The 25,193-nt window shown below is 34.6% G+C and overlaps 1 protein-coding gene across 1 annotated transcript in view; it reads right to left on the bottom strand.

The window, feature by feature from the left end:
• Window positions 1–1,191: 1,191 nt before the first annotated feature.
• The window catches only part of Clic (chloride intracellular channel protein 5), a 76,427-nt gene continuing 52,425 nt past the window's right edge, over window positions 1,192–25,193 (bottom strand). Inside the window, exons 4-5 of the mRNA XM_090379024.1 lie at window positions 20,415–20,589; window positions 1,192–3,168 (exon numbers count right to left, since the gene is read on the bottom strand). Coding sequence (XP_090235150.1) covers window positions 2,939–3,168; window positions 20,415–20,589 — 405 coding nt within the window. The 3' untranslated portion in view covers window positions 1,192–2,938. The remainder of the gene's footprint in view (window positions 3,169–20,414; window positions 20,590–25,193) is intronic.

Below are 25,193 nucleotides of genomic sequence, written 5' to 3'. Positions count from 1 at the left end.
AACCTGCCCCAATTACTAAATCCTATGTGGCTGTCAGCAGTCATCTATAGAAAAATATGAAAAGAAGAAAATTTATATAATTGTCTTAGTGGGGGAGGGGGGTTGTGACCACTTTCCACAGAATAAGGCCAGTGCTCTAAATTCTATTCTATAAAAATAAAACCAAATTGTTACACTTGTACTGATAACATTAAATACTTCACAACAAATGAAATGATAATTATCACTTAATAGTAATAAATATTGAATTAATCAGCTTTATTATTAATCACTAGCATATAGAAGGCAAGTTTATTTTAAGCATTTTTACAATACAAAAATATGTTACAAAATAAACTACAATCATAATTAAATAACTTTTAGTTAAGTAATTTCATTTTATACTATTTTACTAAACAGTAATTGAAAATTTTCAGTTTTTTTTTTTTTTTCATATATTTCACTGCCTTTCTTTCACATCTGCATTATCAAAATTTTAATGCATTTATTATTCTCAAAATATTATCAAATTCGTAGCAGTATTGCAATGGCAATCAAAGTTTATATTTGAATTCTGCACTACGTCACATGAAAGTAGCTGGAAGAAATATCCTTTCTTCAGGAAGCACATTATTACAATTGAAAACACTTCTACATAAATATTCACTTGAATATTGTTGACCATATCAATTATTTTATAAGATTAGTGCACCTTTGTTATCAAAAGTTAATACAATACTGGACTATTTAAATCACAGTACTTTATATATCATTAATATAGTTTATCAGTAATGGTTTATTAAGCAAATCTTTATTGATGACAAGCTTATTTAATTAAAAATAAGCAGAACAATTTACTTTATAATGGTATCCATTCAATAGACAGAAATCATCTTGCAACTCTAAATTATTCAATGTCCAATATGTATACCATGAATCTGATAATTTTATCACTAGACATATATAAACAAGTAGAATCTGTAGGTGTATTTTATTTTCAGATCCACCTGTCAATGATATTCCAATATGTAATATTTTGCCACTTTCAGATAAAATGATAAAACTTTTGCAGATTAGGATTGCTTACTTTTCAACTTGAAATTGTAAGGGAAAAAGTCAGAATGTAATCAGGATATATATACAAGTTTATATAAATTTATAAAAGTCAAAATAAAATATCCTATTAAAATTCAAAATATTTCGATAACTACACTAATAACTATAGACTTTTTCATCCTGTAATAAAAACTGTTATATTTAAAGAGGAAACAGAGAGGCTATCCTAAAATTTACTGCTACCATCATACTTATGGAAAGTTCAACTTTATTTATTAATATTTATCAATATCCTTTGCAATGGAAAGGTATATACATTTTTACGAACTAATAAGAATATCGTATAAGCTTCGTGTTAAAAACTCTTTACATTTGCATTTCATACGTAAAGTCACAGTTATCGCATGTTTATAATTTTAATGACAGAAAAAAAGAATGCAATCTATGTATTTAAGAGTTTTAATCAGCTATAAGAAAAGAATACAACGACCTAATAATGAAGTTAACTTTGTAAATGGGGGGGAGGGGAGAGATATATTGAAATAAGAATGAAAGCACAGAAAGAGCTAAAGGCTGAATGCATTTGCATGCATGAATTTTATAACCTATCAACAAGGTAGGACACAACCCTATATAAAAGGGTAATTTGCATTTGTTTTCTTCATATGACTCAATAGTGCTTTCAACAGAAAGTTCAAAACATTTAATTATCTCAATTTGCATTTTTTGCTACATCTACACAATTTGATTTCCTGTGATTTTTATGCACCTCTTTTCCTGTCCTGCAGCTAGATTAATCATCTTTCACAAACAAATGGATATTGTGTTATTCATTATATAGTTAGTTTGCCTAGCGCATATCACTTTTATGGACATTTTATTACTGTTTCCTCTTTTATTATAAATGATAAAATATATAAAAATTTTATTATCAGGATTTCATTAATAACTAACTTATATATAGTGACATATTTTGCACCATGCTGATGCTTATTATCATTACTTTCTTAGATACATTAAGGTTTTAAACACACTAGGCATATACAATATTATATAAAATCATGTATACTCCTATTACTAAATTACACTGGATAGTTGTAAGAATTTGTTTATATTTTATCAAAGTTACAGAGATATTTCAAAATCAAAAAGTATATTTTATTTTGAAATATTTTATTATATGGTACACAAATTTTCATAACAGAATTAATACTAAATGCATAAAACTGAAGCTAATTTACAACTAATGACTGAAAACAACTAAATCCAAAAATGCATTTATTCCAGTCTACAAAGTAGGTGTATCCCTATCACTTCATATTAAATTTGTAACAGAAATTTTTACATGTGATGAGTGTTACTTTCTATTAATGTACACTTTTATCAATTCTCAGTTATCAGAATATACTTAAAAACTCTGAACTGTAATGTACTATAAACAAAGGTAAACAAATATATTCTAAATTGACTCTGATGCAAAAATCTGTGAATCTATAAAATATAAAAATATTTTCTAACACAAAAAAAATGAAGCATATAAAGCCACAGTGATGCCTAAGTCAACATGAAATTGCTCATCATTCTTCATAGAAAATATACATTTATAATATGATTATTTTAGAAATATTACAATTCTTAACACAAACCTTTAAGACAAAATTTCTGGAAGACATGCATAAAGTTCATGAGATTTTGCAAAGTGAAAAACTTAGATCCATTTTTATTTATGCACATCAATTTCTGACTGATTGCATACTGTTTAGCATACAGATGTGAGGCATGAAGTAAGTCAGTGTCATACTGGCACTAACATATTTCATTCGGCCAGGAAAGAATAAGGCAGAAAACCTATATCTCTGAAAACCTTACACATCAGTTTAGTCAAAAATTAAAAATCTCTGTTCTAGTGGCTGTTATTCAAATCAATATTTTCTGGGATGGATGTAGTGTAAGTTGGCGTTTCAAGTTCTTCATGCTTCTTCATTTTAGTACCTTGCTGAAGTTTATAATGATTTATAATATCTTGATCTGCTGGACAGGACTGAGTAAAGGCATCAAGCTGGTACATGTGATACATGTACTGCCAAAGGTGCATTAATTCTTCAAGGATCTCAAAATCAGCAAAATACTTCCCTAGAAAAATGATTTCATAATGAAAACCACTGTTTAAAAATTGTAATAAACATCAATTAAAACAGATAAAAATTATACTTTTAATAATATATGTAAAACAAAATAAGAGTAAGTCAATAAAAGAGGTGAATTCTAATTCTTTAAGAACAGAAAATTTTTATGGACACCATTACCAAAATTGCCTTTTTACCGGATGTAATTTCTGTAAATATATAAAGTTAGAGCTACTGGTTTGTTTGTTTGTTTGGGGATTTATTAGGTACATTGGCATCTATGGCCATAATGCACCATACATATGGTTAGTATGTATGCTATTTCTTGTCAGATAGAGATAATTGTAAAACTAGTACCAGTAGATTAATTTTTAAATAGCTAAAGGAGGCGGTACATTAATCATATTAAGAAATGTAAAAACGCTTGAGGCCTTTGTTTTATTATCCAAAAGTGAAGTGTAAGAGGGTCTTCTGTTGTGGCTGGAGTTAAAAGATTCTGGCGTTCTCTTGTATATTTTGTGCATTCGACAATGATATGTTTCACTGAAAGCACAGTGTTACACTGAGAGGGGATTTCCCCTCTTAAAAGATTTGTGTGACCTATTCGTAGACAAGCCAATATTATTCCAGTTGTAGGATTGATCTGAAGCTGGAAGGCCATCACTCGAGGTTTGGCTTGATATTTTGAAGCTTATTGTTAAGGTTGATTTTTCTATGATAACTGCCACTGGCACATGCATTTATCCTGGTTTACTGGTCTATAGTCTCGATGAGGTACCTTTACATTTTTTGTCGGGTGGTAAGTTAGCCGATTTGACATCATTGTTAGTTCATTTCCAGGAATTGTCACATGTCCTGGGATAGGGATAGAGCTACTGGTGCTGGCAATTTCTTTAAAATGGGAGTTATCCTCATTATATATGAATCCAACTCTTAAGAGAGAGATTTGGCTTTGTTTATTTATTCATTATTTAATTTCAGAATACTGGTTAATGAAAAATTTATGTTCAACATGGTTGAAGTTGACTACCATAGTGCAATCACACTACTCAGCAAATTTAGAATGTTCTTGTTATACTCCGGCACGACCATCAGGTCAGTGGAGTTTATAATAAATCAATCAATACAAATGTTAATCGTATTTAGCAGTCACAGGCTTGAACCCCGGCCCACTCAAAGAAAGTGTGCTACTGCACTCGTGCTCCTGACCACACAGCTATTGTAACCTTATCTTCTTACCAGAGAATGTCTTATAATCTAATTTTCCTTCAACCACAAATACAACTACAATACCTTGTTGCAGTCAGGTAAATACAAAACAAACCAGTAAAAATGTCAGTGCATTAAACTCCACCTGAGTTATTAATGCTACTAACAAAAAAAAAAATCATTGAAATTAAATCTTTATTACTACAAATTTCAAATATGGAAACATACCTGTGAAAACATTATTTTTTTCTGAATTAGTGTTAGTAAACAAACACATACCACTGTGCAGTGGCCATATTTAGAATAAACAAGAGAAGAGCTACTTAACATCAGCTTTCATGTGCATATTGTTAAATTCAGTATATCTGCAATTGAAAAAAAATAATAAAAATAAAATAACAAACTATAGTAAAAATATAAGAAAATCAAAATGATCAAAACTAGAAGACACCCAATTAGTGGAAAACTTCCAATCACTGTCTCTGATAACCCTGCACTGCAATGGCTATGCAGGGTTATCAGAGACAATGCTGCTCAGAAAAAAGAGATGCAGAATTTAAATATAACGAGTACAATACATACAGAAAGGACAAGAGGGTTGGGGGTGGGAAGGAGGTGTTATGCTCTTGGTTAAGAAGCAGAGTCTAAGGTAGTGCACTCAGGCACAGTTAATGTGGGTGTCCAGCACAATGTTGAGCCAGTTTGGTATGATGTGGGAAAAGGAAGGCAAAAATGAAAGGAATGTATTATAGGCCAAATGACTGATGAGTATAACAAACAAATACACAGGTAAATCGAGTGGACCAGTAAACCAGAATGTCTTATAATTTGGAATTTTAATTTTCCACATATCAACTGGAACTAGTGGGTTGGTCACTTATATAGTTAGCAAGATTTTTCTGAATTCATTGGATGACTTTGCTACTGCAACATGCATGACAGAGAGGCGAGAAGAAAAACTCGATCTCATTATCAGCAGATATCCTACATAAAAAATCTGTAGATAAGACCCACTAGGTGGTACTGATCATAATATATTGATGCAGTAGATACTTAAAAATATAACTACTGTCAAGGGTAAAGGGAAAGTATTTTGCATTGATAGAGGTGACTATAGTGGTTGTAAACAATTTTTAAATTTTCTTCAGTGGGACAAAACTGATATTACCAACTGCAAATTCTAAGTAGGAAGCATTCAGGGAAGTAGTAAACACAGAAGCTACTAAGTTTTTTATACCAACTAGGGGAGATTGTTCCAGGTTTAGTCCTTAATCGATGTCAGAAGAACTGATGAGACAGTGACAGAGCAAAAAAAAAAAATCCTTGGGATGATGATAAATTATCAAGGAGCAAAGAAACCTTTTGGGTAACTCACCCTTCAAGAACAAATGCAATGATAAATGGCTAAACACTGAGGCATAAAGAGCAGCCCTTCTACTTTCAAAGCTTTCAGTTAAATAAAAAATGACTGCACTGGAAACAATTTCTACAATTTAGTCTCTTATTATTCCTTTTCAAAAACTAAAATCAGGAAAGGGGGGGGTGACGATAAGGTACCCGGACTGATGACACTGTGGTCATGTTCAGCAAGTGTGAAAAAAACAAAACAAAACAAAGTGGTATGTAGTTCAAACTTCCTCCAATAGATGGAGATAAAGAGATTGTCCAGTACACTGACAGGTTGCAATTAACAACCAGTTTCATTAGTTGCATTAACATTCTGTGTCACAATTTTGCAATGGAGCAATGAACAAATGCCAGATTTGCTTTAAACTGGGAAATTCTGCAACAGAAATGTATGAAATGTTACATTGTACCAGTGTGTTTGAATGGTATGCATGGTTCAAAGACGAATGAGGATGTTCGCAATAACCCAAGACGTCGACCTCTCGAAATGAGGATAGAAGTGCAAAAAGTTGGAGGAATTGTGGCAAGAGATCATAGTTTGACTCTCAAAAAGGATGATGAGCATGTGGCAAATTCTGATTAAAAATTTAGGGAAAGGAAGGTATGTGTAACATTCATGCTGCACAGCCTCAAAGATAAGCAAAAGATGAGAAGATCCAGACTCTTCAAGATAATCCTAGTTTCCTCAATATTATCACTGGAGATGAGTATTGGGTGTTTCAGTATAACACAGAGACAAAGAATCAGAGCATGCAGAACTTTAAAATCATCACCAAGGCCCAAAAGGTTCCATTTACAAAAGTCTAGGATCAAGATAATGCTGATCATGTTTTTCAACAAACAGGGTGTGATTCAGAAGGAATCTAAACCCAATGGTAGAGAATGTCAATGCTGTGTTCTACATACAGGTACTGCAAAGACTACTGAAAGTGTATTTCCCGGCAAGGCTGCAATTTTAAGATAAAGGCAGCTGGTTCTTGTTGCACAACAATGCCCTGCCCATTCTGCACATTTCTGATGAAACACAGCACTGTATATAGCAACCATCTACTCTACTCTCTTGTTCTAGTACCAGAAGATTTCTTCCTCTTTCCCCAAGTGAAAAATGTCATCATAGGAAAGAGATTTCGGGAATTAAAGAAAATTCCCGAAATTAACCACCAAAATGAATTTTATTGCCATACCTTGCATATAATCCTTCTTCAGAAAAAAAGATATATGTGTGAAAGTGTTTGAAATAGGAGCACTATAGGCATTAAAAAGGCATGGCACCATAGCAGACTGATCAGATCATGGGAGTAGAAAAAAAAGTGTTAAAGCAGGAATGTCTGGCTTGGCTATTCCAATTAGCTTCAGAATACAGAAGCACACTCATTTGAATTACCATGGTTCAAGCCCATGACTGCTAAATACAGTACTAACTGTAGTCAAAATTAAGGGTCCTCTGGTTGTCATGGACCATGGTGTTTTTTTTTTAAATTACTGTATGTGTTTTTCAAGGTTATTTCATCACTGCTTCAAACACCATGTCTCTTAACATACGTCTTGAAATCTTTCAGTATATGCTGCCATCTCTTATCTGTTTCCAATTCATCATGAACACAGTTTTAATAAATAGCGGCCTGAAAACAGCTTTGAAAATTGGAGGAAACTGAATCAAAATAAATAGCAGACATTGGAAATTTAATTGCTTTATAAAAAAAAAAAAATTGCTTTGTAAAAATGAAATTCCATTTCTGTCCCTAGTTAAAAACTTAATGCTCTCAGTAAATGTTCAGCAGACTTACTGCTGAAAGAGGTGATAGTCTTATGCAGATAAGTTTACCTACCAATGGCACTGGTAGGCCGACTTCAAAAGCAGGCCTGGCCAACCCAAATCAGTTCTGCAGGCCACCTTGACAAACTAAAATTTTTTGCGGGCCACACATAAAATAAAACAATCTTTTAAAAATAAAAAATTATATGCCACAAATATTTATTTTATTCATTCATTTTTATTATATATCTACATCAATGAGATATTTGCTTTCCTTTGTGATCATTCAATTTTTTAAATCTACTTCAATATTGGTAGTTGCACATCTTAATTGATTTTCCAGATTTTCATCTGTTATTGAAGCTCGAGATTTACTTTTAATAAATTTCATTTTTGAAAAGAAAGTTTCACAAGCTTATGTGGATTTGAAGGTGCTCAATTTTTTGCGCAAAAAAAATCTTAATTTGGGATCTTTTTTTGCTGTCACATACATACTGAAAAAGTTGATTTTTGATGTTGTGACGTGAATGAATTTTAATTAATTGTTGCACTGTAACTCAACTACTTCCATCTGCAGAATTTATGGAAGTAAAGCTAGGCTAGTATATATTTCTCATTATTTATTGTGCTTAGTGCAGCCAGTGAATGATTTCCCACTGATGTAGTTAGTAGTATAAAAATCATTTGGGAGGCTGCAAAAAAATGTGGCAGGCAGCATGCGGCCTGCTTTATACTATACTGTCTGACCTCTTTATTTACATCCTCCCAATAGCAATTTTAAGTCCCTTCAGAACAGCCTGGATTAATCATGGCATGAACTCAACAGGTGTCAAAAGCATGCTGGTCAATATTAACTCAATTGTTGCCCACAGTTATTGCAAACTGGGTAGTTTCAGATCTCAAGTAGAGATGTGCAAACACATGTCAGATCTTTCTGCCTCATCCCACAGAAGCCTGAAACCAGTTATGTACAATTCTGGTCTTGTGACATGGCACATTATCTTGCTGGAAGAACTAACTCATTTTCAGATGGATCCATTGCTGCCATGAAAGGATACACCTGATCAGAAAATTTCCTTATAACCTGTGGCATGTAAACACTGCTCCACTAATACCAAGGAACTCCAATGTGCTTCACAAACATTCCCTAAGCCAATTACACTGTCACCACTAACTGCACTGTCGACACTTGACAGGATGTATCCATGGACGAGGATGTATCCATGGACGACACTTGCAGTTTGGCATATCCTGATTCTCCCATCAGCATGAACTAGCTAGAACCAAGATTTGCCAGACCACACAATGTTTTTTCAATGATCTCTATTCTGTGTTGATGTTCCTTTGCTCACTGTAACTGTGCCTTCTTGTTTTTTGCCACAGGAGTGGAACTCAGTTTAGTCAATGGCTGTAATACCCTATTTGTAACAAGGAATGGGTTGTGCATTCTGAAATGCTTCTTTGGTTATCACTATTGTACTGGGTTGTTATTTGACCGACTGTAGACTTTGTTATTCTGCACAAGTCTTGTCAGCCGCATTGGCCTCTCACATTGAAAGTCAATTTCAACCACAGAACTTCTGTTGGCTGGATGTTATTTGGTTATTGAACTAATCTTGATACATCTTATGACAGCTGCATGTAAAAACACAACCGTGCATGCCATGATTGGCAGGGTTCCAGTTTTTGAGATACTCATACTGACAACTACTATGCCAAGTTCAAGTCACTTAAATCTTTCATATTGCCCATTCTCACACTATATTTCACACATGCAGAGATGGGGGAAACCCCTGGTGCAGTCAGACATATTTCATACATACAACATTCCTACATATCTGCTTACATGTTTTATTATACATGGTACAGGTGATGCTATTAATGAAGCTCCATTTCATTTAAAGTAAGTATACCATCATTAAGGTAACTGTACCTAATAAAGCAGCTACTTAATGTATGTTACACAAAACATTGGGGCACTACAGGAAAATCATACGATATGCAAAATACTGACTATGCTAATGATGTAGAGACCACACAGTAGTGCATGGATATAAATTAAGAGTGCAAAACGTTTATTTTCAATTTCAAATGAAATGCAATATGGAGTGAACTGACTTCACAAGCTGCATTAAAAAATTTGACCGACTGTAGACTTTGTTATTCTGCACAAGTCTTGTCAGCCGCATTGGCCTCTCACATTGAAAGTCAATTTCAACCACAGAACTTCTGTTGGCTGGATGTTATTTGGTTATTGAACTAATCTTGATACATCTTATGACAGCTGCATGTAAAAACACAACCGTGCATGCCATGATTGGCAGGGTTCCAGTTTTTGAGATACTCATACTGACAACTACTATGCCAAGTTCAAGTCACTTAAATCTTTCATATTGCCCATTCTCACACTATATTTCACACATGCAGAGATGGGGGAAACCCCTGGTGCAGTCAGACATATTTCATACATACAACATTCCTACATATCTGCTTACATGTTTTATTATACATGGTACAGGTGATGCTATTAATGAAGCTCCATTTCATTTAAAGTAAGTATACCATCATTAAGGTAACTGTACCTAATAAAGCAGCTACTTAATGTATGTTACACAAAACATTGGGGCACTACAGGAAAATCATACGATATGCAAAATACTGACTATGCTAATGATGTAGAGACCACACAGTAGTGCATGGATATAAATTAAGAGTGCAAAACGTTTATTTTCAATTTCAAATGAAATGCAATATGGAGTGAAGATCCAAGAGTTCAAATGAAGAGAGGCTGTAGAGCGCCATAAAGCAATGAATGAGAGAGAGAGATGTGTCTGTGTGTTAAACTGACCATGGATGCTGACTTCACAAGCTGCATTAAAAAATTTCCTGTATGAGGAACAGCAAAATATTACAATTGCAATATGCCAAAATCTTGTGGAAAGCTACTGTGTAAACTATATGGTTTATCGACAAACCACAAAACGTTTAATTTTTCAGCAGTCTCCCTTCAACCAGCAGTTTCTGTATTGAAAACAGTTACTGTATTGATCTGCATTCCTCATTTTGTTAAAATTTAGATATCTTTAAAAAAAAAACCATATCTGATAGTGTTCTACATACATATGCCTGCTCACGTAACAGTAGGCCTAACGTGCAATTGCATCATTTTTATACATAGCCACCTACCAAAGTAGACAAATTGGCACTGTTTTTATTACATTGCACATTGTGAATACCTTCACGAGTTGCCACGTATTGCATTACCTCGAATAAGTAATGCTTCACTATTGGAGAAGACTAATGAGAAGAGGCCAATAAGCCTCGAAATGGTGCTACCTGGGTGGTGATATCTGCCGAGAAAAAGCAATATCAGCCTTCTCTATCGAAGCATTACTTATTCGAGGTAGTGTAATACATGACAACTCACTGTGAAAGTATTCATAATATGAGATGTAATTAAAATGATGCCAATTTGTCTACTTTGGTAGATGGCCAAGTATAAAAAATAATACAATTGCACTAACCCATACCTAGTCATACTGCCACGTGGCTTGAGGCTCTTGCCCAAGAATGCTTTTAGTCTTAACTACGAAACACCTAGTGTATTCAGGTACCGTTTCCAGAGGATGGCCTCAGTACTAGGGCCTCTCCTCTGGAATGCAGTTTTAGATCAGTGGATGACAAAATACCACGAGGAGGCTCTGAAAACCGCTTACGCCGACAAATTAGTAATTGCTGTTGAAGGCCGTTCAAGGAGGATACTCGAGGATAAAATGCAAATTATATTAAATATCTATTTGTATGGACCAAACTTAACAAACTAAAAATAGCACGAACAAAGACCAACTTTAAGACCTTCAAAGCTCATTTTAACTATAATCGACCTCCTAAGATTTTGATAGACAATTCTCAAATCCCGTATGTATCCCAAAACAAATATTCAGACATCCTAATCGATGATAAATCAAGCTTTCTGCCACATGTAGGTAAACTTAGAGACAAAATAAGGAATTTTACTGCCTCAATAATAAGAATATCAAGGAAAGAATGGGGAAGCAGTAAAAGGATCTTGTTTTTATATTATAAAACAATATTTCTGCCAACAGTCTTATATGCAGCAACCACTTGGTCATAATGGTTAAAAATAGTCATAATGGTTAAAATAAAACTTATTTCTCCTTAAAGATCCATGTTATTATCTGTTTTAAATTCTCCTAGAACTGCATCAAACAATGCATTACAAGTTTTAGCAGAAACCATTCCCCTGGATCTGTATACTGTATTCAAGGGGATGACAGGTCGGCTTAGGAAAGGTTTGGCTTCGGAACTAATGGGAATACCATCTGATCCAGCGAACAAGGTCAAACGAGAAAAGAAAAGATTGTGGGAACATCTGACATCTCTGTGGCAGGATTGGTGGATTGCCAACGAACATGGAATAGTTGCAACGCAATTTATAACCAAAGTAGACTTTACTGCCGCCAAGGAAATAAATCCTTGGTTTGCTCCTTCAATGAATACAATGTACTTATTAACAGGACATGGCTCCCTCAGAGCCAAGTTACATGAACGTGGACTTGAGCCAGACCCTTACTGCACTTGTGGGGGTGTGGAAACTTGGTTTCATGTTTTATTCAACTGCCCACAGTATCTTCAGTCATGTCTAGACTTGTTTATCAGTGTACCGGATTTGACAGAGGATAACGTACATCCCTTGGTTGAAAGCAGTAGGAATTTTAATGCTTTACAGACATTTTCAGTGACTGTTTTTAAAAGAAGACTAGAAATAAGATCTCATCACCCTCAAGTAAATTAGCTGTAGGATGTACAGATGAATTATTAAAGAAACATATACAGCACTAAGAATATTTGATTAGTTTCTCAGCTGGTTGGAAGTCACAGATTGGATGCTTGGACAGAACTCCAATGGAAGGATATACAGGGACCCTCAGGTGTTAAAAGGATTCTCTAAAGAATGTTAATTAGTTCTGGGGCGTGATACCTGAAATTAAAAACTAAGGAACTGGATGGAAACAGTTTACAAGCATAACTTATTCTGAAACTTATACAGTTATACCTAGTGACCTTGTGTGGTCTTAAGTGACATTTATATTTGTGACCATATAGATATGAACTACAACACACACACACCTGAAAACTACATGAACTTAATGAAACGTGTTTTTCACAATGTGAACTTTTGAAAGTGAAAATATTCCATTTGCCTACCTGTGGACTGTCATTGGAATTCCAAATCATACACAAGATCTAGTTTAGGATTCTTGGGAAAAAGAGAATAATTAGAAGTCTTCAACAACTAGAAGAGACCTGAAGAAGAGTTTAAGATTTACACTGGCGCAGAACAGAGAAGACTACTAGGACCGACTTCTTTCTTGAATGAAATCAAACTGGACAGTTTATCTTGACTTCATTTCAAAATAAGAAAATGTACTGAGAACATTTGGATTATAGTGAAAAAGACTAGTACCTTAGGAAATCATGCTAATATAACTGTTACAATTGTTCTGCCAGAACATCCTCCCAGCCTTGGAGTGGTTGGTCCTGGTGATGGGACCAAAATTACGTACCTCCTAAGAAGAGGAGTGTTTGGTCAAGAAACTCAGACCATAAATGTATATAACTATTAGTTTTTTTTTTGCTGGCTCTTAGGTATGGGCAACCTGGGATTCCAGGCACCCACCAGTATTGCACTAGTGGGTGCGAGATTTTCGGTGGTAATTACACCGGTACAGGATGACAGTTGACCAAGGCCCGGTAATAGGGATGAGCACCAGGCTGCAGTTGCCCATGTGTTGGCTGCACCCTGGTAGAAAAGTGGCCTGACACAAATAAAACACAATATTTACACAATACACTTATTCAGGTCCATTATGCAGAGTTTCTGCACCATAACAGAGTACAAAGGTGGAGATGGGCTAACACCCCCCCATCAAGCATCTCTCGTGTTGTGGAGTTATACTTCATAACTGGGTTCACTATTACAACACCAGGGTACCTGCCCACCCACAGAGAGCCAGTAAGCCCTGAAATGGTGATGTCTAGGTGGTATTCGCAAAGAATAAGCAACATCAGTCTTCACTGGTGAAGTGTTACTTATTCAAGGTAGTGCAATACATGGCAACTTTTTGAAGGTATTCACGATATGAGATGTAATTAAAATAATGCCAATTTGTCTACTTTGGTAGGTGGCTACATATAAAAATGATGCAACTGCACTAATCCATATGTTAGTCATACTGCCACACAGGTTGAGGCTCTTGCCCAAGAATGCTTTTAGTCATAGCAAGTAAGCTTAACCATTTGTTGAGAATGTCACAAGTTCATAATGAAAATGAACAATACAGCAGAGAAATTACCACTAGAAGAATGTAGGTGTAGTATTCACTTAGTTTTGGTTTTTATTTAATAGTTACATGTCACTGTTTCAGTAATGAAGTGTTAGTCAGGTTCCAATTTTTTGGTGAATGACAATCACATTACAACATTTTGTATGGATGATTAAGACTGCTGATTTACTTTTGTCAGTGGACTTGATGCTCTTTGTACCTGATAATGTAAATCGAATTCTTGTCTTCTTAGAAATTTCCAAATACCAGTAACCGTGATGACTAATGCACATAGAACGAAGTGTCAATGTATTGGGAATTGTGTCATTTTAGTGTTCAAGGGTACAGTATAGAACATAAAATCAACATCCCACCAGTGGGATGCTGGTATGACAATTTCCCAATGTTCAGTATCCATCATGTATCATGAATAATAAAGATACATATTCATGAAATATGTATCTTTATTATTACCCTTATTAAATCTTTATTATTACATCAGTATCCCCAGGTTATAAATTTTATTTGATTATTTGTTTATATAAAAATATTTAGTTTCATATTCTGAAAAGTAAATTTTGTCAGGACAAAAATTTCAAGTGATCCAATGGTGTTTTAGATATTCTCCATGAGTCAGAGGAGGAGCACAATGGTGATAAATGAGACATGGTTTCATCATGGTTTCAAATTATAACCATGCTGAGAATTGCTTTGAATCTGAGCATTTCAGAATATGATTATATAACCAAGAAAAGGGAACTGGCCTCTTTATGGCCACGATGAACAATGCATCTGCAGGACAACTGATTTTACCGAAATCTCAAAAATAAGGAAAACAGTAAAGGTTTTTCCCAAGAGTCCATGAAAAAATCAGCTCAGCTATGAACTTTCTGCATTCAACAAAATCATAGATATCATTATGACAGATGACACTGTGATGTTAACAAATATATAAATTCTTACGAAATATGAATATACACACTTTCCAAGAGAATAAGGGATTTGAAAGAATTAAACCTCAGCATCCTTGGAAAGACTATCTTTTTGCAACAAAAGTGCACATCACAATAATATTCTGGAACTATGGACAACCAAGAGAAGAGGAATAGAAATATTACTATCCTGCATGAGCTACAAAAGATTTTTTTTCCATAATATATGCAGTACATTTTGAAGACAAAGCAACATGAATAAAAAAAAAACAAAAAAAAAAAAAACTTGTTCAGTGCAATCAGTGTTGGAATCATTCGTGAAAAAAAGGAAAATGTTACAAACTAAATGAATTTGTAACAAATGTAAAAATCTGGAGCCATTTTGAGGCTGCCATAACTTCATACAATACATATCAAGAAAATCAAGGAAATATGGCATAAAACTTTTTCCAATATATGGTGTCAAGACATTTTTGACTTGCAGATATATTAGAGATATATTGGCAGATAGCCAGAAGGGTCACAATGTATCAAATTACCAGCTGTGGATATAAATATAGTAATAGAGCACACTGAAGATCTAATATAAACTTAAATATTGACAACTGGTAAACAACGTTTACCCTTTAGCAAAAGTTTGATAGGGAGGGAAAAATGTGCCTTGGAACAGCGAGAAAGAAAGAAAAAAAAAAAAAAATCCCTCCTGCATTTTTATCTCAGAGTCAAACACTATTTGCACTCCAAAAGGACATAAATCTATTATCGTATATACTAAAATGAAACAAAATAGTATTACTTTTATCAAAAAACATCGTGTAAATTATCAAATTTACATTATCAAAGCCAGAATCGATACATTTAATCAAATAAGTATTATATAATAAGTATGGCTACTAGCTTTTTTTTTTTTTTTAATCCTGATAAATATTGCAGGTATAAATGCTCTCAAATTCTCCATCAGACAAATGAGGATAACAAAAATATATACAAGAGTAGTCTTGAAAAACCGAGTGTTAACACTTATGAAACTGCATCTACCAGAACTATTCTGCCAACAAAAATAAGAAAATTTCCCTCCACTTAATATAAATGCTCTCAAGAAGAATAGTAACATTTTCCCATGTTTTAAATGAGAAAACACAGACAATTTAATTCCTGCAGTCATTTCAAAAATATATACACTACAAAGAAATAGTCAGTATGGAAAATTTACACGCAAAAAACGCAGTGAGACCAATCACTTTTGATGTATGTTATGAAAGCAACTCTGACTCCAAGTAATTTTTGTAAAAATAAGTATTTTTTAAAGATTAAAAATATTTTAAAAAGTAAAATTTTAATTTCAAAATTTAACTTAGTTTACTTTTATTTTCAACATATGAGGTGTGGCAATAAAGTCCCCAGAATGGTACAATAAAAATAACAAAGTGAAGGAGCTCAAAAATGGTTTTATTCAAAGTAATCATCATCTGATTGAACGCATTTATTAGACTGTTCTAAAAGTTTTTGAAAAGAGTCAGTGAAGGCGTCCAAAGGGATGATGTTCATTCACTGGTTATGTTTTTCTTTATGTCCTCAATGTCCTGAGTTCTCTTTTCTTTGAGGGCAGTCTTCTTGTTTTGTCAGAAATGTCTTCAACAATTGCAGAATGGGCAGCGGCACCATCATGCAACCAGAACTAGCCACCTTTCTCTTGAAATTGCGCTTCAATAGTCATTGATGCACCTGTATGTAGGATGCAACACAGACTATCCCCCACCTTCAGGCATAAATCTCTTGTAAATTGCATCATGTTTGGCAAACATCTTGATCCTGGACTTCTGTACACAAAACTTTTTGGGCCTTGGTGATGATTTTCAAGTCCACTGTATGATCTGAAGCTTCATCTCTGAGTAGCATTGAACTCAACACTCATCAGCGACAATATTAGTCAAGGAATTTAAGTCTTGACAAGTCTGGATGAAGTCTTTACATGATGATACTCTTTGTTGCTTCTGCTCATCCATGAGGCAAATTTTGCACAGGCTGCAAAATTTGATATTCATTTGTTGCTCCACTGAAAAATTATGACATGGAATGTTAATGCTACTAATGAAACTGGTTGTTACTTGCAACTTGTCGGCTTACTAAGACAATCTCTGTAGCACTATCTGTTGGAGGAAGTTTGAACTACAACATACCAATCCTGGAATTTTATTGCAACAACTCATGTTTGGAAATATCAATTACCTGTTATATTTTTAATCCTGTTTAGTGTTAATTTATTAAAAAAATTATATTTATAATTCTATATGTCTATATTTATAATTCTATTTTATTAAAATATTTTATTATAAAGCTTTCTAAAGTTTTAAAATAAAGCTTAGTTTATTTGCTTTAATTTTAAACCTTTTAAAATAAAATAATTTTTCTGTTTATACTGTTAAAATAAAATAATTTTTCTGTTTATACTCTGGGATGCCAACACAGTCAGTGGATTTCACAAGATAGAGAGAGAATACAAGAAAGCGTTTTATTTAGAAGTCACTGGCTTGAATCTCGGTCACTCAAAGCATGTGTACTTATGCACCCTCACACATGACCACTTGGCTATGGGAGCTTTTACATAAAGTAAAATGTTTATGGAAATCAACCACCCGTTATGATTTTTATCCTGCTTGATGTTGAATTATAAAAATTGAATTAAAAAATTTTAAATACAGGTAACCCTCGTATGACACGGTAGTTTGGTTCCTACAAAATCTCGTGTAATGCGAAACTGTGTTATACAGGACCACGAACCAGCACAAAAAGGGGGGGGGGGTTACATTCCAAAAGGTAACAAAAATACACCATTTTTTTTATAACTATCGGAAACTTAATTTTTATAGTAGTAATAACTTAATATTTTAACATTATTTTTATAATAGTAGTAACTTTACAAACAAACGAACACGACACACACACACACAAGTTGCAACAAACACGATACGCATAAGTGAGATATGGAGTAATGGGCTTCTGAAAATTTATTTGTTTTTTTATATGATTGAATATTTCATGGAAGGGGAAACACATTTCACCATAATAATGGGAAATCCCACAGAATATAGCAAATGTAAGATTGATTTTACTACCCATTTATAATTGATTACACTAACAGAAAAGACCAGTAAACTGGAAACTGCGAATTGTTTTTATTGTTTAAATTAAGAAATGAGATTTAGAAAAATATCACGAAGGCGATAATAACTAGCAAGTCAACAGCAGGGATTCACAAAAAGGAATGGAAACACTGAAAATTACATCTAACTTAATAGCAGGGTTTCCCCAGCAAAAAAACACAGTGTTATGTAAGATCTCCCGCAATTCTCAAAGTGTGTTAGAGCAAAACCTTGTTATATAAGTACCATGTTATACGGGGGTGCCTGTATATGTATTATTCCTTTATATATTGAATAAAATGTAAATATAATGAATACATTAAAAATGTCCAAAATAATTTAAACTGTTTCTTGCATTTTTCAATCATACTGAATAACAATGGTTTACCATGCTTGAATGGTGTAATTTATGGCATATCTGATGATGGGCATTTTTATATTTAATGCTTGCTTAGATAATTACATGTCAATGTTGAAAAAGTCCCGATTTAGGGTTAAATTTGAAAGTATGCAGAGGCATGACAGGAGGGAGTATATGATGAGAGCCTTCTCAATCGATTCAGGCAGAGAGAAACAGAGTGAGTGAGTGCAAGGCTCATAGGGTAGAATTTTTCTCAGCGTGGTTTGTGCTTGTTAACAGGAGAAACAGCTTGGGATGGGATACAATTAAATAGAAAGGATGCAAGAATATTTGCTAAAGCTATCAAGGCAGTGTTAGGTGGGTTGGAAACTGCTAGCTTGGGAAGGATACATGGACTAATAGATTAACAATAGCCACCACAGGCAGAGGTGAAAGTGATTCTTGCACTGCTTCTAACAGAATGAGCAGCAGCCAGGAAATCAAGGGCTGGGGATTTCAGGACCTGCTGGGAGTCATCATGGAACAATAAAATATATGGGCTGTGTTAGGGTAACTAAGGGTAAGAACAGGTACATGTATACTTGCATGTACACCAATGCTAGGAGTATAGTAAATCTGTACAGAGAAATAGAGTGGGCCAGTAAATCAGAATGTCTTATAATGGAGGTTATAACTTTCCAGATATTGACTGGAACTTTTGGGTTGATCACTTGCACACTAGCAAGACTTCTGTGGATTTATTGGATCACTGTTTTCTACAGAAGCATGTTTGAGAGGCAACCAGAAGGAGTAAAACTCTTGATCACATTATCAGCAGTGAACACAGTGTATTGATGTGGAAGGGTTTTTGCTTTTATAAAGGTGACTACAGTGGTCTCAGACTGTTTTTAAATTCTATACGGTGGGACCAGCTGATGATGTTACCAACAGCAAAATATAAATGGGACACATTCAAGGAATTAATCTTCGAAGCTACTAGCCTTTTCATACCAACTAGGAAATACTGTTCAAGGTGAAATCCAAAATGGATGTCAGATAACTAATGAGACTCATGGCAGGGAAGAAAAATGCATGGGATGCATATAAATTATCAAGCAACACAGAAGCCTATGGTGGATATGAACTAGTCTGTAATGAAGTCACAAAGGGGGTTAGGCAGGCGAAGACAGATTAGGAGAAATCTTTGGTAAAGGATGCAAAGAAAATCAGCAAAGACTTCTTATGTAAACTCTAGAAAGAAGGGGATGAATCGGCTTGATGATCCTGCTGAGATAGCTGACAAACCGAATGAGTATCTTGCATCTATATTCACACGAGGAATTCTGTAGGGAAGTGGAGGCCAGAAGTTAAACTCTTAACAAGGAGCTAAATGATTTTGTAATAACCGAGAGGAAAGTGGAGGAGAAACTGGAAGTTAAACAAAAGAAAGGCACTCGGGGTGGATGTGATCTATCCAGTAAGTGAAGTAGCAAAGGAAGTAAGAAAATGCTTAGCTATAATTATGAGAGCATCTGTGGATTCAGGAAGGTTCAACGTGGACTGGAGATGTGCAAATGTATCCCCAATTCACAAAGTGGGTTCAAAGGGTGACACAAGCAATTACATGCCTGTTAATTTAAGGCTTTCTATAAAAATAAAACATGCATAATTATTTTAATCTAAGAATTATTTGATATTCTATTTAATTATTTCCACATTTCTCCAAAAAACTGCAAGAAATTCAGATTTAATCAGATTTCGTCTAGAATCTAGGGAGTAAATATAAGAATATATATAATACTATATAATGTGCATTTATAATAAAAACATACAATAAATGAAGTAATTATTATATGTAATACTTTCATTTTAAATAAACAATGTTCAATCAGTTCCTTGAGCTCAAATTAGTTTACAAAGGTTGGTTCTCTAGTAATGGTGCCAATGGAAACAACTGCACTAGACAGATTTCAATTATTTGGGGAGAAAAAAATAAAAACAATCCTTATAATTTAAAGAATATATATATAATCTCTAACTGCATTTCAAAATTCTGCAAAATGTAAGGTCTCACAAAATTAACTGCTACCAACAATTTTGAAATATCTTAATACATTACCTGCAACCCTGATGTGCTGCAAACGTGGCATCAATTCACAATCAAAACAACACATGGTATCCCCTGTCAAAAACCGTCCTTCCTTTTGTGATAAATGTGCATCAATGTTTTTTAACTGGTTAAGCAAGGCACGCTTTGATTGTTCATCTCTTCTAGTCAACATCAATTTAAATTTCTGGAAGTTAAAGAATAAATCGAAAAATAAAGATTGAATTGTTATGAAAATTTTATGTATATAATATGTATTATGCACGCATGGCAGTCCCCACCATGTGTTCATGATGCATTCTGGAAAACTGACCATTAAAAAAATAATTTTGTATACACCAAAACCTATGCCGTAAATTATGGTTAAGTTCAATTCAGAAAGGGTTTTTTTTTTTTAATTTAAAAATTGATACATGCATATTTTTAAATAATAAATATGCATAATTTCATAAAACTAATTCATTTTATATTACATATATGTGTGCATATATATATATATGTTTAGGTTTTCACTGATTGTATCACCATTATAATTAATTATCTTACGTTTATAACTGTTAACTATTTGCCATATCCACTATATATATATATATATATATATATATATATATTATGTGAGGTAAAAGTTAGGCAAAAGTAATAAAAATAAATAAATATGGCTATGTATTTTAAATATCTTATTTATTTTAATTATCAGATATATATATATATATATATACACCAATGAGCCAAAACATTATGACCACCTGCCTAATATGATGTTAGTCCTCCATGTACAGCCAAAACAGTTCGTACCCGGCGAGGCATGGAGGCTGGAAGATTTCTAAATGTGCTTTGTGGTATCTGGTACCATCACATAACCAGCAGATCGGAGTTGCTATTCCAACACAAACCACAGATGCTTGATGGGATTGATGTCTAGGGAATTTGGAGGCCAGGGCAATACCTGGAAGTCTTCATGTTCAGCAGCAAACCAGTCTCGAACAATCCGGGCGGTGTGGCATGGGGCATTATCCTGCTGAAAGATGGCACCGCCAGAGGGGGAAACCATTGCCATGAAAGGGTGTACCTGGTCAGCAATGTTTAGGCAGATGGTAGACAGAGTGCCTGGTACATGGATGACTGGACCCCAGGGTATCCCAGCAGAACATTGCCCAAAGCATGACACCACTGCCACCGGCTTGTTTTCGTCCCATGGTGAATCCAGGTGCCATTACTTCCCCAGGTAAACGCACACGTACCCACCCGTCCACATGGTGCAACAGGAAACGTGATTCATTGAACCAGATGACATTCTTCCAATCATTCAAGGTCCAGTTTCGATGTTCACGTGCCCATTGTAGGTGCTGTTGCCGGTGAAGGTGAACCATGGTTAGCATGGGCACTCAGAGTGGCCTGCAGCAACGCAACCCCATTTTCGGCAAGGTTCAATATACTGTGTATTGTGACATCTTACTCCTGTCACCAGCATTCCAATTACCAGTGAGTTGCCCCAGTCTCCCTTCTGTTGCCATGTACCATCCGGGAGAGTCTTCACTCACCTTGAGCATCGATGAGCTGTGGTCGTCCAACACCTCACCAGTGGTTCGTGAGGGTTCCCCCTCCTCAGACCACTTTCGGTAGTTACTAACCACGGCTGACCGTGACCATCCCACCAGCCATGCCATTTCAGATATGCTCTGACCCAGTTGTCTGGCCAATACAATTTGGCCTTTGTCAAACTCACTGAAGTCTGCTGCCTTTTCCATCTGAAGAACAAGAGTAACACTGATTAACGGAACTCAGTATCAGATGTTTTTTATACAGTGTCCAGATCCGTACCATAGTTCGCCTGCAGTTGCTTTGATTTGCATAACAACTCGTTGGTCATAATGTTTTGGCTCATTGGTGTATATAGTTCTGCAACTAAAATTTATTATTTTATTTTTGCCATCAAAGAGAATTTTTATTTATCAAAAAGAATTTTTAAAATCTAAATTTCCATAGTCTGACTCAAATTCTATTCCACAACACAGCAGAAATGCATAATGCTGCACCAAATTTGATACAAAAGCAAGTGCTAATATGCCATTACTTCCACTTTGTTCATACTTGCAATTTTCATAAATTTCAAATTTTTTAAACTATGAAATTAACTTATTATTTGAAATTTTTGTAGATATCTATATATACATAAAAAAAATCCCTTTAAGTTTACACTGAGTATGTAAGACATGATTCTCCTTAACAATACTTTGCTACACCTTAGTAACTAAATTTAATAAAATTTCACTTGCTGCCATTGATGGTAGCAAGTGAAAGAATCAATACCTTTAGAAGAGTGTGTGTGTGTGTCTCTCTCTCTCTCTCTCATGCCTCCAGGGCCGCTGAGAGCTGGCCCGGGGCCCCCAGGAAAACAATTCCCACTATCCACTTTCCCACGCAAGCTACCGACAGAAACACCACAAAGGGGCCGAAAATACTGATAACAGCTAAAATACATAAACAAAGTGTGCAGTCAAATCAGGTTTGGGGCCCAGACCTATAAAACTGTTGTTACAAGTATTACTACGTATTACGATTACCAACAAAGAAATTATGCAACAAAATCAAAAATAATAAAATTGGATGGTCATTTGTTAAAAAAAAAAAAAAAAAAAAAAAAAAAAACCAACCCGAGCTATACAGGCTGCACAGGACCCGAGAATTTGTTCCGGCTTCCCCTCTCTAGTCCGGCCTGCATGCATTGAAACACTTAATACAGTCAGTCCTTGTATAGTACGATAGTTGTGTTCCTAGAAACCCTCATGCAATGCAAAATCGTGCAATATAAACACAACAGGCCCTATGGGAAAAATAGGGTTAGGTGCCGACCACCCAAGATTGAACACACATTTGTAACCAAAACATTACCAAACACAATAAATAATCGTAATAAAATATTGCTAATGTTTATGCTTCTATAGTAAGCAAACTTGTTTTTTGTTTGATTTTCTATCCAAACAGATGACCATCTTTTCCAATTCTTTGGGTCTTAATCTAATGGATTTCAATTACACTGAGTTGTTCCTGCTATGAAAGTTGTTTTTATTTTCTCTGCATTCTTTGTAATTCTCGGTGTTGCCTCATTTAGGTCTGTACCACGTGCAATATCACAAGGTCTTTCATTTTGCTCAAAGCGTTTCACAATTTCATATTTTTTCTCTCTATTGACAGAGGCGGACTAGCCATAAGCCTAACCCCGGGGCGCCAGAGGCCAGTGTAATTTTAGCCATAAACCATAGTATGAGGCCGCCTCTGTTTATCGATATTGCTTTTCTTTTTCTCTCCGAATCAGTAGTGTCTGCACCAGGACGCTTCCTTTTCACACCTTTTAAGTATTTTACTCATTTTTAGGGAATAAAGCACAATTACAAAATAAGGAGGCACCCTTTTTTTTTTTTGGTAGTTATTGGCGAATCGGCTTCTGTGGTCGTAATGCACCTCCCAAGGTTTTTTCTCTTCATTCCTATCGTGTTGCATTCAGTTGGGGTGATTCTGCTTTCAACTGCCATTTCTTGTAAACACAAAGGCGAATCGTGCATCAGCGAATTCGGTTCATGTTATATAAGATATCGGTCCCCTATTTATAAATCGTGTATGATTGAATTTGTGTAGTGTAAACACGTGTTATACAAGGACTAACTGTACTAATTTTATCTCCAACAATATTTCTGTATACTGTTATTCAATTTTTCATGCATTGTTAACCAGTTTATACAAAATGCATAATTCCTATATATTGTTTATTACTCCTCTTGGGAACACGCTCACACAGGCATCATATTCAAAACTATGCTAAAACAAGGCATGGTATATCAAAGTTAGACTATTTAAATGGTTTTTATTTGTCATTAAATTTGTTTCTCACAATATTATGACAAATAAAATTTATGAACTTTTTATTTTTTAAACTACTATATTTTTAAAACAAAGCCCTGCTCAAGCTTCAAATTGACAAATGGGGAGGGGGAGAGTTGTATCCCAAGCCACTCTTAGTTACGCTACTGGTGATAAAAGCATTTTAAAACCATATGACAAGGAATAAAAAAATGTATTCTAAATAAATTCTGTTAATTTCTGTTTGCTTTTTCACTTTACCTTTAAGCTTTTCACACTTTCTTTTTTGCTTTTCTTTTCATTTTCCCTTCTGGTCCCATTTAACCTATGGAATTATCTTAAACACCCACCAAGAACACCTTACAAGAATCAACTTCATTCCTAATTGACATCATCATCATCATCATCAGCCATTTTCAATCCACTGCAGGATGAAGGCCTCTCCAGCGAATTTCCAGTTCCTTCTGTTTTGTGCAATGGTCATCCATTTACTACCCACAAACTCATAAATTTCCTCTGTCCATCTCCATTGTCTTCCAGGTTTTCTTCTAGCTCCTCTTGGGTACCATTGTTATTTTCTTAGTCCATCTGTGATCATGTCTTCGAGCTATGTGTCCTACCCAAGACCATTTTAGTTCTTTAGTTTTGATAAGAATGTCCTTTACTTGAGTTTTCTGCCTAATCCACGTGTTTCTCTTCTTATCTAACAGTCTGATTCCCAATATAATTCGTTCCATTATTCGCTGTGTAGTTCTCAGCTTCTCTTCCATTCTTTTGGTGAATGCCCAAGTTTCACTTCCATAAGTCATGGTGGGAAGTATACATTGGTTCATTATTTTACATTTCAGACAAATTGGGATATTGCTCCTCAGTATGCGACTATATTTCCTGAATGCTATCCATCCAAAATTTATTCTTGTCTTGACTTCCAGC

This window comes from Mastigoproctus giganteus, chromosome 8 (genome assembly GCF_048544385.1).
Source record: "Mastigoproctus giganteus isolate SK-2022 chromosome 8, ASM4854438v1, whole genome shotgun sequence".
Classification (NCBI taxonomy): domain Eukaryota; kingdom Metazoa; phylum Arthropoda; class Arachnida; order Uropygi; family Thelyphonidae; genus Mastigoproctus; species Mastigoproctus giganteus.
Note: the sequence above shows the minus strand (reverse complement) of the source record. Positions and strands in the feature narration are given on the sequence as shown.